Source organism: Pseudorasbora parva, chromosome 2 (genome assembly GCF_024679245.1).
Source record: "Pseudorasbora parva isolate DD20220531a chromosome 2, ASM2467924v1, whole genome shotgun sequence".
Classification (NCBI taxonomy): domain Eukaryota; kingdom Metazoa; phylum Chordata; class Actinopteri; order Cypriniformes; family Gobionidae; genus Pseudorasbora; species Pseudorasbora parva.
The window spans coordinates 15962895-15980219 of NC_090173.1; the positions used below are offsets into that span (position 1 = coordinate 15962895).

General features: G+C 36.5%; 1 gene segment (V, D, J or C); it reads right to left on the reverse strand.

Annotated features, from left to right (window-relative positions):
- Window positions 1-1256: 1256 nt before the first annotated feature.
- Window positions 1257-3828, reverse strand: LOC137048735 (Ig lambda chain C region-like). The segment is given in 3 exon segments: window positions 1257-1690; window positions 3718-3752; window positions 3824-3828. Coding segments are annotated over 3 exon segments (357 nt in total).
- Window positions 3829-17325: the final 13497 nt, after the last annotated feature.

A 17325-nucleotide genomic window follows, 5' to 3' on the forward strand; every position in this document is an offset into this window, starting at 1 on the left:
AGAACGTCTGATCTATGGAAAGAAAGTATTGTTAGTGAATATATTAATTACAAATAACTACTTTTGGTCAGGGATACGATTAGTGAATTCTTCAACTTTATGAGGCTGAAAACTATATCACCTGATCATCTTTGTTTCTGACTTTCTTAGCAACAAATTATGTTTATTGGTTAACAAAAAACACAAACTCACATAAAAAGCCAAGAGTCAAACTGCCCACCTAAAGGAAACACGAATAACAGAAATATCATCAAGCTGTATTGCGATGTTATGCGTAATACAGTGCTGTGATTGGGCTTAAAGAGGTCATACTCAGCCAATCACACACTCCGAAGCCACGCTTCAACCTCACACTCCGTGACATTGCTTTGATTGCACTTTTCAATTGGACAAACGAAATTGCTCAGAAAATGCAAAAATAACCAATTTTCACTTTTTTTTTGTAAAATGAGTGCTTTTAGTGTTTTCAACAGCCTGCACATATCTGTAAGTGATCTGTAAGTCAATATTAAGGAGTTATTATACTTTTCACTTAAGAATACTGATCCAAATAATTACTAAATCCTTCTGAAGGGTTTGGTAGCACTTGAGTCATTACTAGTGGGTTACCATGATCTTCACTTAAGAATGATTTAGACATTATGCTTTATTTACATTAATAAACCCGAGTCCTCTGTGAGATAAACAAAGAGTTACTGATTAGCTAATAGTGAACTACCACATTTTACTAAGCACTAAACTTTACTTACTAATTCATTAATCAGAGTTTCGTGTTAGCTAATAGTAGTTACCAGAGTGTTAATATTGCGTTACTCATTTGTTCTTGTGTAGTTATTCATTACTGATGGAACAGTAAAGTGTCACCTTTTTTTTTTTTTTTTTTTTTCAGTTACTGAGAAGTTATAGTTGTTAACAAAAGCAACACTTGAAAATGTTGTTTCAAGATGACTCTCTTGTTTCATAATCACTGTGCAGGTGTTGTCATGCTTCACTTAGTGAAATTTATTTTAGTATTTGAGTTGAAATACTTAAAGGGAAGTCAACACGTCTTACAATGTGACTCCATCTATTATCTATTGTTGGTTTGAGGCAGATCAAACCAAAAGATTTGAGAAGCTACATTATATTACAAGACAATTTAATGGAATATTTGCACTTCTAAACACTGATTTATAAAAGCAGGACTATACAAAAATAATACATGATGAAAAACAAATTATATATTTTTTCTCAAATCATACAAAAGGACTCAAAGACAGGCACAATATTGTTTATTTAATTTCAGTCGTAACAGAAAATCATAGCAGGCTCTTGTGTGATTGAGATCAGAGAAGCAGAAGCGAGACCTCAGCCAGAGGAGAGACTGAGCGGATCTACTCTGAACACTGATCTCTCCTCAGTCGTGCAGTGACTGCAGGCTGGCCGCTCCGTGTGGCCTCACAGCTCACTGAGACGCTCTTCATCCACTCCTGCTCAGAGAGAGTCAGGCTGCTGCTCCAGCTGTACAGAGCGTCCTTCTGCAGGAGCCCAGCGCTGCTCTCCTGAGACCTGCTGCTCCCGTCCACCTTCCAGCTCAGGCTCCAGTCTGACGGGAAGCCCTCGCTGGCCACACACAGCAGTGTCGCCGAGTTCAGAGAGGAGATCTCTGCACTGGACGGGCGCAGGATGGTCACTTTAGGAGGAGTGGTGCCTGAGAGAAGAAGAGCAGCGGGACAACAGACAACTCTCTTAACAGACATCTTAACACATTTTATTACAGATGAATGTGACAGACAACATTCTCACCATCAGTTTAAACAGAGAATATAATGTATTAAAAGGCCACTTAAGTGCACTTAAAGCAAATACACTTTCATGACTATGTTTCTTAACACAATTAATTACGCTTTTCAAAAGTGCACCTTATAATTGTCAACTTAAAAGATTTACACTGAAGTGCCAATTTAAATAATTATGTTTTAATAATATGTTGTCATGCTTTAAAGAAGTGCACTAATTTTAATGTGTTAAATAACATACCAAAGCACATGTAAAGTACTTCATTATAATTTTAACTCTAGTGTGCTATTCAATATAACATTACAAGTTAATATATTTTAAATATACTATATTGCAGCTTCATCTTTACAAATGTGTTATCACAGGTATATTTAAATATACATGATGGGCACATTTCAATAAATTACATTCAATTATCTTTTAGCTTACAAAGAAGGCTCATCAGTACATTCTGCAGTAACTTTATCCATAATTCAAAGACAATAGAAGTAATTATGGAATTACATATAAAGACATATTTAAGTTCTGCTTAACTGGTTTAAAAAAGCAATCTTCAGCTAATCACATTTTATATTATCTTTCTTAAGCTACAATATATATTTTTTTTAATAAATGCAATTAACCGTTCAAAAACATTACATATAATTCACACTTAAGTATGTTCTGTTAAAGTATTTCTTTTTTTTAATAAGTACCACTAATCGTATCCTAAATGTAACTTTTTTTTCACAAGGGAGGTGTAAAATATATTTCATACGTTCTATACAATTTATTGCAAAATATGTTTTTCAAAACAACAGTTTGATATGTTTCCTTTGACATTGTTGCTTTATCATAAAGAGATTTACAATTGTTTTGTTCAAAGTGGATTGAAAATTTATAATAGCCTGTAGTACATTTTGAATTCAGGTATGTTATGTTTTTTTTAATGTTTTTTTTATTTTTTTTACTTGCTTACTTATACTTACTAACTAGTAGTATTTCCCATTTCAAAAACATTCTTCTCATGCTCCAGTATGCCAATATTTGTCCAATACAGGGGTGGACAAAGTACACAACTTCATTACTTGAGTAAAAGTAACAGCACTACTGGTCAAATATTACTCCATTACAAGTGAAAATTGTAAAACATAAGGTATAGAGTAAGTAAGAGTACAGAAGTATTTGTGTTCAAAAGTACTTAAGTATCAAAAGTATATTTCTTTTTTTATGTCAGCCCATTATTTCTTTGTTGTTGTATGAATGTAAGCTATGCCATCATGGTTTAAGCCAGTCAGTGATTCTCCATCTGACACACTAGCATACGACTACCTTAAACTAATTTAAACTTGTATAAAAGTTACAAAGCTGCTGTCACTTTATGGCGAACGCACGGATCCAATACACTCATACACATCTGATATTCTCACAACTGTTTACATTCACTTAAGACATAATCAACGTTGTTGTGAAAATCATTGAACTTCACGAGACTCTACAAGAGTGATTCCTGAAAGGCTTTCTGCAAAAACCTAAACACCTTTTAAAGAAGCTTCCAAAGCTGCTACAGGAACAATTTTTGACTTTGATAGAAATGTGGTGGAGAAAAAAGTACGATATTTGTCTTTCAGATCTAGTGAAGTAAAAGTCATATGTTTCCAGAAAATCTAATACTCAAGTAAAGTACAGATACTCAAAAAGTGTACTTAAGTACGGTACTCAAGTAAATGTACTTAGTTACTGTTCACCTCTGGTCCAATATATCTCGTTTCCTGGACAATAAGGAGGAAAATTTTCAAAATCTTTTTGTAGTTAAGACTTGTGTAGTATGTGTCTGTAGATTTACTCTCCCATATAAACCAACACTATATTTAAGATTATCAAATAGTATGTTTTTGATCCACAAGACTAAATATGACAGCGCTGTACTGAATTAAAATGGTTTGATTATTTACTTACTGCCAACATCCAGTCTGGTGCCGCCGCCGAAAGTTCTTCACAGTGATACAAACTAATAGAGCAGATGAACAAAAACCTCCTGAACGCTTCAGTGGCTGCAGTTCACTGCATCTCCAAAACAACAGCTTTAGTTTGATATTGTGCTCAATTACAGTTCATAAAAAACATTACACATTTCATTTTCATTCAAGGGAAAAAATGTTGTAATACATGATTTTATGTTTAAACATTACAATCTAAATTCCAGTTGATTCACTGATGATCAACTAATGAATGTTCATTAGAAATCATCAGCATATAGGAAACTAGAGAGAAATATCAGTTTATACAGACACACAATCTCAATAAGTGGATAAATGACATTTGATATCTTTTTAAACTGTATTTATTTATTTTTAAATCAGTGTGACAGATTTTCCTCTGAAAGGAAGCAGCTTTGAATATGTGCGCCACTCCTTTATTTAAGACGGACTGTCCGCCGGTCAGGACTGTAAACAGCAGCTCTCGTCTGTTCTCACTCGTTCTTAGCAAAGATGACTGCAAACGCTCTGATTATCTGCTCTCTACTGCTTTCTCTTGCTGGTGAGATTAATGCTGAATCTAGAAGTGCTTTATAAATGTTGTGAGATTCTTCTCATGTGTGGTGTGTTTGACTGTAACACTGACTGACGGTTCTTTGATGCAGGTTGTTTTGCTGAGATCATTCTGACTCAGAGTCCATCCGTGAATCTGGCGTCTGTGGGAAGCAGCGTCACTCTCAACTGCAGGTCCAGTTCTAGTGTATCAAACAATTTAGCCTGGTATCACCAGAAACCTGGACAAACACCCAAACTCCTGTTCTATTATGTTGGTAGCAAAGTGTCTGGAGTTTCTGAGAGATTCACTGATGGGGGATCAGGAACAAACTTCATGCTCAATATTAGAAATGTCCAGCCTGAAGATGCAGGAGATTATTACTGTCAGCAGCATTATAGCTTACCATTTACACAGTGATACAGAGCCGTACAAAAACCCCTTCAGTGAAAGAGGAACTGCTGATTTAGACACACACACATATTGTGCTATGATAGGAGCCAGTTTTTTAAATACTGAAAACACAAATAAGAAATTGAAAAATCTATCTGGGGCCAGATTCACAAAACATCTTTAAGAATAAAATGTATCTTAACTGCTCTCTTATTAACCTTAAACTTTTATAGTTTAAAATATTTTGTATTCCCAAAAATTCTTTCTAAGAATGTTTTTATTATTTTTCTCAACACTGTTATTGAAAGCACAGCTCTGTGGACGGATTATCTGGCGATTCTGACACGTGGATCGATGGCGTCAGGAAGCATAGGACGAGGAAGGAGGAACGGAAGTGACATCGCGGACACAGGTTGGATGGCGGAAAGGAGAATGTCGTGGGGAGATGAGTCGGATGGTAACAATGAGCAAAGTATGGAGTATCAGGAAGTAAGATTCAATAAAAGGAAAAAAGGAAGCATGGGTGATGGATCTGATTCGGAGCAAACAAACAAATCAAGCGGTTCAAGATATGAAGCTGATAAGGAGGTGGAAGGAAAAGAAATCAAAGTGATTATTACTTTCGCTAAACAGTCGGAACAACAAATGCATCCAGTTAAACTATCAAAAGCAATTGAGAAAGAGATAGGAATAGTGCAAGCTGTATCCTTTCTTAGTAATGGAAGATTAATGATTAAATGCAAGGACGAGAAACAGAAACAAAAGATTCTAAAAATGAAAACACTAGTTGGAGGAAAGATAACATGCTTAGAAATAGGTGATAAAATTAGAGGGGTAATTTCAGGAGTACCTCTTAATGTAAGCATGGAAGACATTAAAGGAAGCCTGAATGGAGGCATAGTCATTTCTGCTAGAAGATTGCAGATGTGGAAAGAAGATAAAAGGTGTGATAGCACAAGTGTGATGATCCAGTTCGAAGGGAGCACTTTACCGATGAGGGTAAAGCTTGGATTTATAAGCTTTTCGGTTCGGGAGTACATACCTCCACCTTTGAGATGTTTTAAATGTCAGAGAATGGGACATACGGCGAATCTGTGCAAAGGAAGAATGAGATGTGCGAAGTGTGGAGGAGAACATGAATATGGCAGGTGTGACGAGGGAGCAGAGATCAAATGCTGTAACTGTGGTGGAGGACATAGTGCAGCGTACGCAGGATGCCCTGTACAACAAGAAGCTCGGGAAATACAAAAAGTCAAAACAACGCAAAAGCTAACCTATGCAGAAGCTACTCGTAAAATAAAAGGCACAGATGGGACAAAGAGAAATATTGAGCAAGGAAACAGGGCAGGATCTAATGTCCAAAAACATGTTAATCACGATCCAAGAAATGATTCTGATCTGCACTTCGTGGTAAATAAAATTGATTTTGTGGCATTCATTTGTGCTGTCATAAATGGTACATCACAAGTAGAGAGGAAGTCGGATAAGCTAAAGATTATTGTAGGATGTGCTAATAAATTCCTAAAGGTAACAGGAGTTTCAGCTGAGGAGGTCCATGGGATTTTAAAAACAAAAGAAGGAAATACAGCTTTGGACATGACTCAGAGTAATGATACTTAGGTGTATAATGTCTTTCCTACTACTACATTGGAATGCTAGGAGCTTAATAGCAAATGGGCAAGAATTTAAAAAATATATAACAGAGATGGGAAAAACACCAGACATCATGTGTATTCAAGAGACATGGTTAAATAGCTCCTTGGATTTTAAGATCAATGGATATGTAGTAGAGAGGAAAGATAGAGGAAATGGAAAAGGTGGGGGGTGTGCAACATTTATCAAAGAAGGAATAGCATATAAAAGAGTATATGGAAATAGTAATGCAGAGTATGTTAATATAACAATAATGGGAATACAAGAGGTAATCAGAATTACAAATTTTTATAATCCATGTAAAGAATTAAGTAATAATATATTAGAAGAAATTATGGGTGATACACAGGGTAAGATTATTATATGTGGGGATTTTAATGCTCACAATGGATTATGGGGTAGCAAAAAGACAGATAAAAACGGAGAAATAATAGACTGCTTTATAGAAGAACATTCATTGGTGTGTTTGAATGATGGTAAACCAACAAGGATGGATATAATGACAGGTGGTACATCTTGTTTAGATCTAACTGTAGTATCAGCAGCTTTAGCTGGAAAGTGCACTTGGATAGTATGTGAAGATAATATGGGTAGTGATCATTGGCCAGTAGTATGTGAAATACAAAATGCAGTACAAAAGCAAAATATTGGTCAGTGTGTATGGGGATTTAAACAGGCAAAATGGAAAGAATTCCATATGATGTGTGAAGATAATTTCAAAAATGTAAAATTAGAAGGAACTATTGAGGAGAAGTATAGTAAGATAGTAGGAAAAATTATGTATGCAGCAAAACAGTATATACCTTTAATAAGAAGTAATGGAAAGAAAAAGAAAAATGTTCCATGGTGGACTGAAGAGTGCACAGTGGCAATCAGAGAGAGAAATAAGGCATTTCGATGCTTAAAAAAGTTAATAACTCAAGATACAATCATAGATTATCAGAAGAAAAGAGCAATAACAAGGAGGGTAATTAAAAATGCAAAAAGAAAGGCCTGGCAGGAGTTCTGCAACACAATTGGGAGAGAGACTGGTATGCATGTGGTATGGAGAATGATTAGGAAAATGAATGGTATTAATAGTTACAAGGAGATGCCAGTAATTGAAGAAGAAGGGGAAATGAATGTTACCAATAAAGAAAAGACAGAAGTCTTAGCTAAAACCTTTGCTAAAATTCACAGTACTGAAAATTTGGATGATACATTTTTAAAAAGAAGACAAGAAATAAGTAAAGTATATAAGAATGTTCATAGAAAAAAACAAGAAATTGATAACAGTATGGATGAAGATTTTAATTCTTTTGAGTTAAAGATAGCCATTAATAATTCAAAGAATACAACACCAGGAAGAGACATGATCAGCTATAGTATGTTAAAAAATTTACCAGAGGTGGCCTATAAAGCAATATTGGATCTTTATAACCATATATGGAGTGAAGGCATATTACCCAAAGATTGGAAAAGTGCAATAGTGATACCAATAGTGAAACCAGGGAAAGATGCAACAAAAGCTAACAGTTATAGACCAATTGCCCTTACGTCGACATTATGTAAAGTAATGGAGAAAATGATAGTAAGAAGGTTGAATTATTTTCTAGAGAAAAAAGACATATTAACACCAGATCAAAGCGGTTTCAGGAAAAAGAGGTCTACAATGGACGCTCTAATATTATTTGAGAATGATGTTAAAAAAGCTCTTATAATGAAAGAATATCTGATTGCTGTTTTCTTTGACATCGAAAAAGCATATGATACTCTATGGAGGGAAGGATTGTTAATTAAGCTAAATAAAATTGGAATAGGGGGGAGAATGTATAATTGGATATTAGATTTCCTTTTTGAACGCACTTTCCAAGTAAGAATAGGGGAAGAAATGTCAACATTTTATGATATTCTGAATGGGACCCCACAAGGAAGTGTAATAAGTCCAGTTTTGTTTAATTTAATGATAAATGATATATTTGAAAAACTTAACCCTAACATTGGAAAGGCATTGTATGCAGATGATGGAGCAGTTTGGAAAAGAGGTAGGAATCTTAGGAGTATAGTGAAAGGAATACAGGAAGTAATATATGAAGTTGAAAGATGGTCAGTAGACTGGGGATTAAAATTTTCAGTATCAAAGACTCAATATATGATTTTTACAAAGAAGAAGAAGATGGAACAAATTACACTGAGATTATATGACCAGCCATTAGAAAGAGTGTCAGAATTCAAATATCTTGGACTAATCTTTGATGAAAAATTAACATGGAAAAGACATATTAAGAAAATTGAAAACAAATGTAAAGGTATAATAAATTGTATGGTAGCAATATCCAAATATGAATGGGGAGCAAGCAAGAGCTCATTATTGCATGTATATCAAGCATTAATTCGCTCTAGTATAGATTATGGATGTGCAGTGTATGGGGCTGGATCTAAATTAGAGATTAAGAAACTGGAAAATATTCAATCTAAAGCGCTTCGAATCTGTTGTGGAGCAATAAGATCAACCCCTTTAGATGCCATCAGGGTTGAAATGGGGGAGATGCCATTAGATCTGAGAAGAGAGAAAATGTCTTTGATGTACTGGGTTAATCTGCAGGGAAGTGAAAGGAATCATCATACACGAACAGTTTTAAAAGATTGCTGGGAATATAAAAAGAATGGAGGGAATAGTTTTGGATGGAAATATGAGCAATGGGTCAAGGAGTGTAATCTGAAGGATGAAGTTATCTGTCCTAATATACCACTACATGGTGTATCAGTATGGAATATTACAGAACCTGTTGTCGAAATGAGATTATTAGATGCCCGGGAAAAAGAAGAAGGGTATAGTAATAGTTTTGAAATCAGTGGTTTTATGAGAGAAACATTTCATTCCTTTGTACAGATTTATACAGATGGATCTAAAGACCCGGTGAGTCAGAAAGTGGGAATAGGAGTGTATATTCCCAGATTTAAATCCCAAATAAGTTTAAGATTAAGTGATAAACTATCTGTATATTCCACAGAATTAAGTGCTATAATAGTAGGATTGCAGTGGGTTGAACAGGTTAAACCAAATAGGGTTGTAATCTGCTCAGACTCTTCATCAGCTCTTAAAAGTATAAAGTCAACAAGAACTGACAGAGAAGACCTGATGGTGGAAATTTATACATTATTGTACAGAATGAAAGCAGAGGGTATAGTAATTTATTTCTGTTGGGTACCAGCACATATAGGGATAGTAGGGAATGAAAAGGCAGATCAATTAGCAAAAGAAGCATTAAAGAAAAAATTGGTGGATATTAAGGTACCCCTGGGAAGAAGTGAGGTAAAATCAGTGATTAATAAGGAAATAATTAAAGTGTGGCAACAAAGATGGGAAAATAGTAGTACAGGCAGATGGTTTTATAATATTGAAAAATCAGTAAGGAAAAAGGAAAAGTCTTGTGGAAGACATAGAAAGGAAGAAGTTATGATATCTAGATTAAGGTTTGGGCATACAGGGTTAAACTCAACACTTGCAATAATGGGGAAGCATGAAAATGGTATGTGTGATGAATGTAATGTATTAGAAACGGTAGAACATGTGTTTTTTAAGTGTAATAAATATCATGATGATCGTAATAGTCTATTCAGCAATATAAAGACTAGACCAGTAAGTGTAGTGGACCTATTGGGAAAGGATTTGAGAGATAATCAGGTATATACGGCGGTTTTAACCTTCTTAAAGTGTACAGGATTAGAGCATAGGATATAGATTTAGTAGCCTGCTTTCATCCATCTCAGAGAGTGAGGAGCCCATTGTGGAAACTGGAGGAGCTGAACACGCAGCGTCAGTTAAAGCATGGGATCTTATCCTTTGGGGTGGGTGGAGCAATTAAACAATAAATACAGATACATCACCCATGCAATTAAATAAGTTATACAGTAGGTGGCGGTAATACTCCAACGGAGTGAACGGCCATATAACAAGAAGAAGAAGAAGAAGAAGAAGGATTATCTGGCTCCACCTCCAGGCCCATTCCTCCCTCGTTCGTCCATCTCCGTCTTGATCTCACATCATCCTGGTTTCGCCGCAGACTTCCAGGCTGCAGCGATGATCCTCCGAGATGTAAGTGCGAATCCGGTGGGCCGAGGACGAGCCGGTGTGACGGAGGGCGGAGGTGGAGCCTAAGGGAAGGCGGAGCTTGCTGGAGCTGAAGGGGTGGAGGGCCGGAGAGCAGCGAACAGCCCAAAAGTCCGCAGTGAAGGCGTGGTCCATTGAAACAAAATCCATCGAAAAATCCATCGAAAAACAGAGCATTCTTGATGGCAGTTTGAAGTGGTGGTGAGAGAGGGAGGCTGGGCGGGACTAACAAGACTGAAGAAGAAATCTTGGATGAGATCAATGGACACAGGCAATTTATCTCTCCACACGTTTCAAACTCAAAATTGTCCATAATGTCCAGCTGGTACTCACTCTCAGTGGCAGCTGGAGCTCACTTCCATCCCCTTGAACTCAGTGAGGACTCCCATGGTGATGGACGATGTTGCTGACACACACCCCTCGTCAGACTCCTCAAGCTGCTTCAGTTCCAGGGCGATGGTGTGCTCTGTCTTCCCTTCCTCAGGTTCAGGCTCGTCACGACAGGCAGACACTTCCAGTCTTTGGGGGGGCTCAGGTGCTGTCGATCGGGGAGGTGAAGGGCTGGGATCTGGGTTGGTCTGTAGTCTGGTTGGGGGTACTGTATGTGCTCCAGACACTTGAGGACATCATCCCTCCAGCAAAGTCCTCGGGTGTCTGGAAGGTCCCTGAGGTTTCGTCGTCTTAGGGAATCCATGTTGGTCGATTGGCTCTTTACAATTAAATTCAGTTAGATTGGCTTCCTGAAACACTCATTTGTTTTCTCTGCTGGCTCTTTGATTTAGCAGGAAGAGTCAGGAAGGATTACTGGTATGCTCTGTTTTGGATTTTATGCTGCTCTTCCAGTTTATAACATGGGCGGATCATTCCCAAAAGCTGCTGCTGTTCCCTGCCTCACGGCTGTTTCACACCGCAATCGTGAGCGGCGCATGAGCATAACTACACCGTCAGCCGCGTGAGAGTATTCACACTGGAAGCGTTTGTACAGCATCACAGCAGCGGCTCCCACAATGCTAGAGCCTATACCTGTCTAAGTGTTACATACTAAACTAAAAGAAAGTTTATTATATTTTTCTGGCTAGTTAACTTTACTTTTTAACTGAATAATTAAAACAAGTTTAAATGGGTAAATCTTCTACAGATATTTTTTCTTCTTCGTTTTCTTTAATGACATACTCCAGTTATTGTTAAAACACACCACACGTGCTTCTTGTGTGCATTTTAAGCACTTTTTGTGTTATATTATATTTATTTTGTCCATTCAAAGTATGATTTCACTTTACTCTGTGATTGCAGCTGCAGACGCGCGAGAGTATTCACACCGGAAGTGTCTCAGCAGCAGCTCCCACGATACATATAATGCTAGAGCCTATACCTGTCTGAGTGTTACATAACTTAATCAGAAACCATTTATATTAATATAAATAACATTCAAAGTGTGACACCAAATTTCAAGTTTGTATTATGCTAAACTAGCAATGAGAGTTGAAGTAGAAGGGAGGGGGGATCACAGTAACTTGCTAAAGATAACAAACAACAACTTCACAAGAGAAAAAAAGGCTCTAATTGTAAAGAACCGCTCTGAGACAGAATGAAGGATATCCAAATGCAGTATTTATTAAGAGGGTAATCCACAATCATAATCAAAAGCAAAAGGTCATACACAAGCAAACAGCCCAAAAAGGCAAACAAGACAGGAGAGACAGGCAAACGGGTAATCCGGGAAACAGGCAAGAAATCCAACAAACCAAAAGACATGAAACCGAGGAAAATGCTCAGAAATACAGTGTACACAAAACAAGACTTCACAGTGAATAACAGAGATAACCAGGCGGAAAACAGAATAATAAGACACAGGGGTAGACAGTGAGTGCTAATGAGTCTGGGCAAAGGATAATGGGTAATGTAGTTTATGATAGAATGACAGTCCGGATTGGAGTGCCCTCTGGTGGTGAGCACGGGTACTCACACTGGTGAATTGTGACACTAATCAGTGTTGGAAATGTGTTGCTGGGACTGGCATTGTTTCAACCAACTGCACCTGCAATAAAAAGTTACATTTAAATAATGTTAACAGCAATACAACCTGGAAGATAGGTCTGCATAATTATGATTAAAATAAATCTTAAACTAAAGGGATAGTTCAACCAAAAATATAATTGTCATATTTTTTTTGTCACTTTTTTTAATCATTGTAATTTATCATTAGCCAGGTTAAGATTTGAATTTATTATTTTATTTTCTGCGCAAAAAAAATAACTAACTAACTTTTAGATTTATTAGTCCTTCATGATTGTTCCATGTCAGGCTGTACAAACATAATCAGTGCTGTAAGCCATGTCACACTGTAAGATCAAAACTGTCATAAATGTCAGACTGTACGATAGTTGAGGCGCGTTAAAAACGGACGCATGCAAGAAATGGGAGAGAAAAATTTCAGCATGAGTTTCAAGGAGAAAAATGTGCTAAATTTTAGCAGGTGTGTTAGAAGACCGTTTGCTTTTCCTCCTGCGTCTCCCCTTTCTTTTACAGACAGGTCCTCCAAAAATTCCAGCAGCACACTGTAGTTGGATGCAATGGATTGTAGCGAGGCCGTTTTCAAGGTCCATCTGGTAGGGCACAGAGGTCTAAGAGATAAAGCGTTGTCGTCTTGAAACTCCTTGAACCAGGCCAGTCGCTTTGGTGAATTGCTGATGAGCGTGACCAGGTCACGTATATTTGTTAAAAAGTTGCGACTGTAGAAGAAATTCATTTTCATTAGGCCTTAGTAGGCCTCACCAGGCCTTAGTTGCAGTATAAGCTGGCCTCAGCTGGGCACCAAGAAACCATGGTCTGCCGCTTGTAAGAAACATCAAAGCGTGAGAAACAGGAGTTGTTACATTAGTTGCAAGGGAAAAAGGGTGAGAAGCGCTGGGCCACTGTCATGTACTGGGAAGGCGGGGAAGGCCCACAGACAAATATGATACATTGTTTATATATAATTGTGGAAAAAACCAGGAGGTGACTGTAAAAAGAATGGTGCCTAATGGATGAGAAAGAAAAACTAGTGGCAGTCGGCCACCATTACAAAGAAGACTAGATAAGTTTATGAATAGAGCAACTGTGGCAAAAAGTGTGGGGAGTAATGCACCTCCCATGAAACCTTGAGCTAGAACTGTATAAAAGTGTGAGCTGAGGAAGAGATGGTCAGATGTTCAGCTGGCATCTCACTTTGTTGTTCATACAATAAAGTTAATTTCTTCTGAGACCTGGAACTTCGACTCTGAGAGATTTTCTTTAAAGCACCGGAGACAATCAAGAACTTAGAATTTGCCACGACACGACATGCGGGAATGTTTTCGGAGACATCATACACAACCAAATTCTCAACATGTGCGGTGCAATGGATGTACTGTGCTCGAGGTTCCAGCGCCTGCATGCGCAGTGGCGCCTCCAGAAATTTTTCATAGGGGTGGCCAGATGGGGCCACTTAAAATCTTGGGGTGGCACACCAAAACTAGAAACCATAATTTCAGAATTGTATTCTACTGGTGTAGTAAACCGGCCTGTAGCACGTCACAACACATAATTCCGCGTCGTCTTTTACTAAAAAATATTTTTTGACTTATTTACTTACCAGTAGTCTTCGTCTTCTAACGTTAACTTCTTTTGAAATTGTTGACTGACGGGCATAAGCTGACCTGTTTATGTCTGAGCACGCAAAGTTTATTAATAAGTCTATTAATTTATGAGGCTCTTCAGTTCAAATTATCCAGTACCAAAATAATAATACTCTTTATTTTCCAAGTTCATAAATGATTTTCAAAACAGATTTGGAAAAAAAAAAAAACACAAAATGACTTTAATGAATTTTTTAAAATATTATATATATATATATATATATATATATATATATATATATATATATATATATATATATATATATATATATATATATAAAAGTCTTGGGCATGTCAAAGATTTGTAACAACTTTAGCTTTGATGCATTGTTAGTTTTTGTGCAGCATCAGATTTTTCCTCCCTCATTCACTGTTCGTGTCTGTTTTTGCCCCATTGACTTCCATTATAGCCACATTTTTTGATTGGAAAGCCATGACACCATATAATCATGCATTCTTGATTGTTGGTGGTTTTCCCTTTTGGGAGGAGGTAAATGTGTATTTTTTACAGTTGATAACCTGGAGACACCATTAACCCTTTAGATAGGCCTGTGCTGAAGAAAAAAAGAAGAAGCTTAGTTTGTGGCATTTGTATAGAGTATAATAACTGCATATAAATGAGGGATTAAAACAATGTAAATCTGATGCTGCACACAAACTAACAATGCATCAGAGCCAGTGTTGGTACTAATCTTTGACATGTCCAAGACTGTGATAAAAGGTCAAAAAATATCCAGTCCACAATCACTTTTTATATTGAAAATAAGTCATTTTGTGTGTATGTTTTTTTTTTTTTGTCAAATCAGTTTTGAATCCGTTTTTGAAAATAATTTATGAACGTGGCAATTAAAGAGTGATAAGAGTGACAATGAAACAATGACAGCAGCTCAACAATAAACATGGAATCAATGCAACAGTATATAAACTTGCAACAGAACACATTTTAAAGTATTTTACTTTTGATTATTTTATTTATTTCTAAAGATCTCTTTAGTAGCCTGTATTGGTGTACTTTAAAGGGATAGTTCACCCAAAAATGAAATTTCTGTCATCATTTACTCTCCCTCATGATGTTCCAAACCTGTATGAGTTTCTTCGTTCTGTTGAACATAAAATAATATATTTTGAAGAACGTTTGTAACCAAATGTTTGCTTTGGGGGCAACATTGACTTCCATGGTAGGAATGTGTCTTCAATACATCTACATAAAGAAATGCATACAGGTCTGGAACAACTTGAGGGTGAGGAAATTATGACAGATTTTTCATTTTTGGGTGCACTGTCTCTTTAAGCAGTCATTCTGAACCAGTAACCACTTTACTAACAATTCTGAAATTCAAAAATGTTTAATCCTCTTTATTAATTTACTATTATGACTATATTATTATGTAATTATTTGTCCCATTTTAATCTAAATATTTTTTAAATATCAAACTGCTAAATGATAAATTGATAACATTAATATGCTATAATCTATTAATTAACCGTTCTAATGTCTAGAAAAATAAGTCTGCCAAGCTCTGATAATGTATGGAATATTATATTATATTATCCATTAAAAAAACAACAGGCCTACCTTTAGTTCAAGGATGTGTCTGTCATCGCATGCTTTCAGTCAGACAGTCTGAGACACTGAAATGCTTCTCTGCAAAGGGTGCAGTTTGTCTTGGGTTCATCGTGAGTTACTGGACAGACCCACTCATGATACCTTTTTTTCTATTCAACCCTATATCTGGAAATCCTCTTGCGTTCAAACTGTGGACGCAAGCTCGACATGTTTTTAAAAAACCGCGCAAGTTTCCAGCGCATGTTCTCGAGACTCCGTCGCTATGGCAGCAAAGCGCCGCTAAAACGCAATCTTGTGCATCGCGTCCCGTATTTGGTTTGATACGGGACGCGTCATTTTGCTTAAGTTATTCTAAATATTGATTGGACTAGTACCTAGCGTCCCCCCCTAAACCTAAACCCCTGGCCACCCCCTGGTGGCGCCACTGTGCATGCGAGCCTGCAGACCTGTTCGAATACCGGACACATTCAAGTACCCCAGAGTGCAGTCTGGACGATGGGGCGGGGCGACACATTGGGGCGGGGCGACACGTGTCGCTCCGCCCACATGCAATTTCATTGGTTTACAATACAACAAATCGTATTGGCGTAGACGCTTCAAGCCTGCGCATGCGCATTCCTTAATGTGCGATTTTATGAATGAACCACACGGAATAGATTCATATATTGTTTTAAATGAAACAAAACGCAAAAACGAGCGCTTGGTGACGGTACCTCCGGCATAATTAAGGCTAATAAAGCTGTTTAACATTTGGCTTCTTCATTAGGGTCGGTGGATCAGCACAAACCCGGATTTTACGCAAATGATAATTAATTATTAACTGTAGTATTGGACACCTCCGAACACAAACGGCTAATTTTAGTTTAAAGCATGATCAATCGTTTAAACGAGATTGTTGTCCAATTGTATAAAGTGCTAAAGCGGTATAAAGTCTTTCCCTGTTAATAAAATATGTGGGGCTATGTATAAAATATGGACCTTTAAAACTATAAATTATACGTATAGTTTTAAAGGTCCATATTTTATTGTAGGACTAAATAGCTAAGTGTCAACGGGTTAAGTGACAAATTAGATATTAAAAATCCATTTATTTATCTACCCTCGCATTGTGCATGCTATAATCTGTGTACAAACGGGATGAAAATAATTTTCACTCCTGTAAATCTGTGCAACACTACCCGAGGACTTGCAGTAAATACCAAGAAGAGAAGTGATAAACATTTATTGCAATACGCATTTGAGCACATAAATACCCACAAAGAAGTTACACCGTGTGGAATATATTAATAATAGATTTTCATATATTAAAATTACTTAAATCAAAATAGATTGGCACCTTATTAATATTTTTATTTCCTTTATGTGTGAATAAGTTTAGCTATACATATGTTAATAGAATAATTTGCAATATATGTGCATATTTTAATTTCTAATATATGTTAATATATTAGTTTTCTATATATGTAAATCTTTTGAATTATATATTAATGCAGCAGTTTAATATATTTTACATAAGTCTGCCTCCATATATGTAAATATTTTCATTTTATAAACATCATTAAATTTGTAATGAAAAAGTCAAAATTTCATATTTTCCAGACAATGCAAAAATGTTGACCCAATGGATAAAATCAAAATTTGTCTGCAGAGAACACATGCTAAACAACAATAGT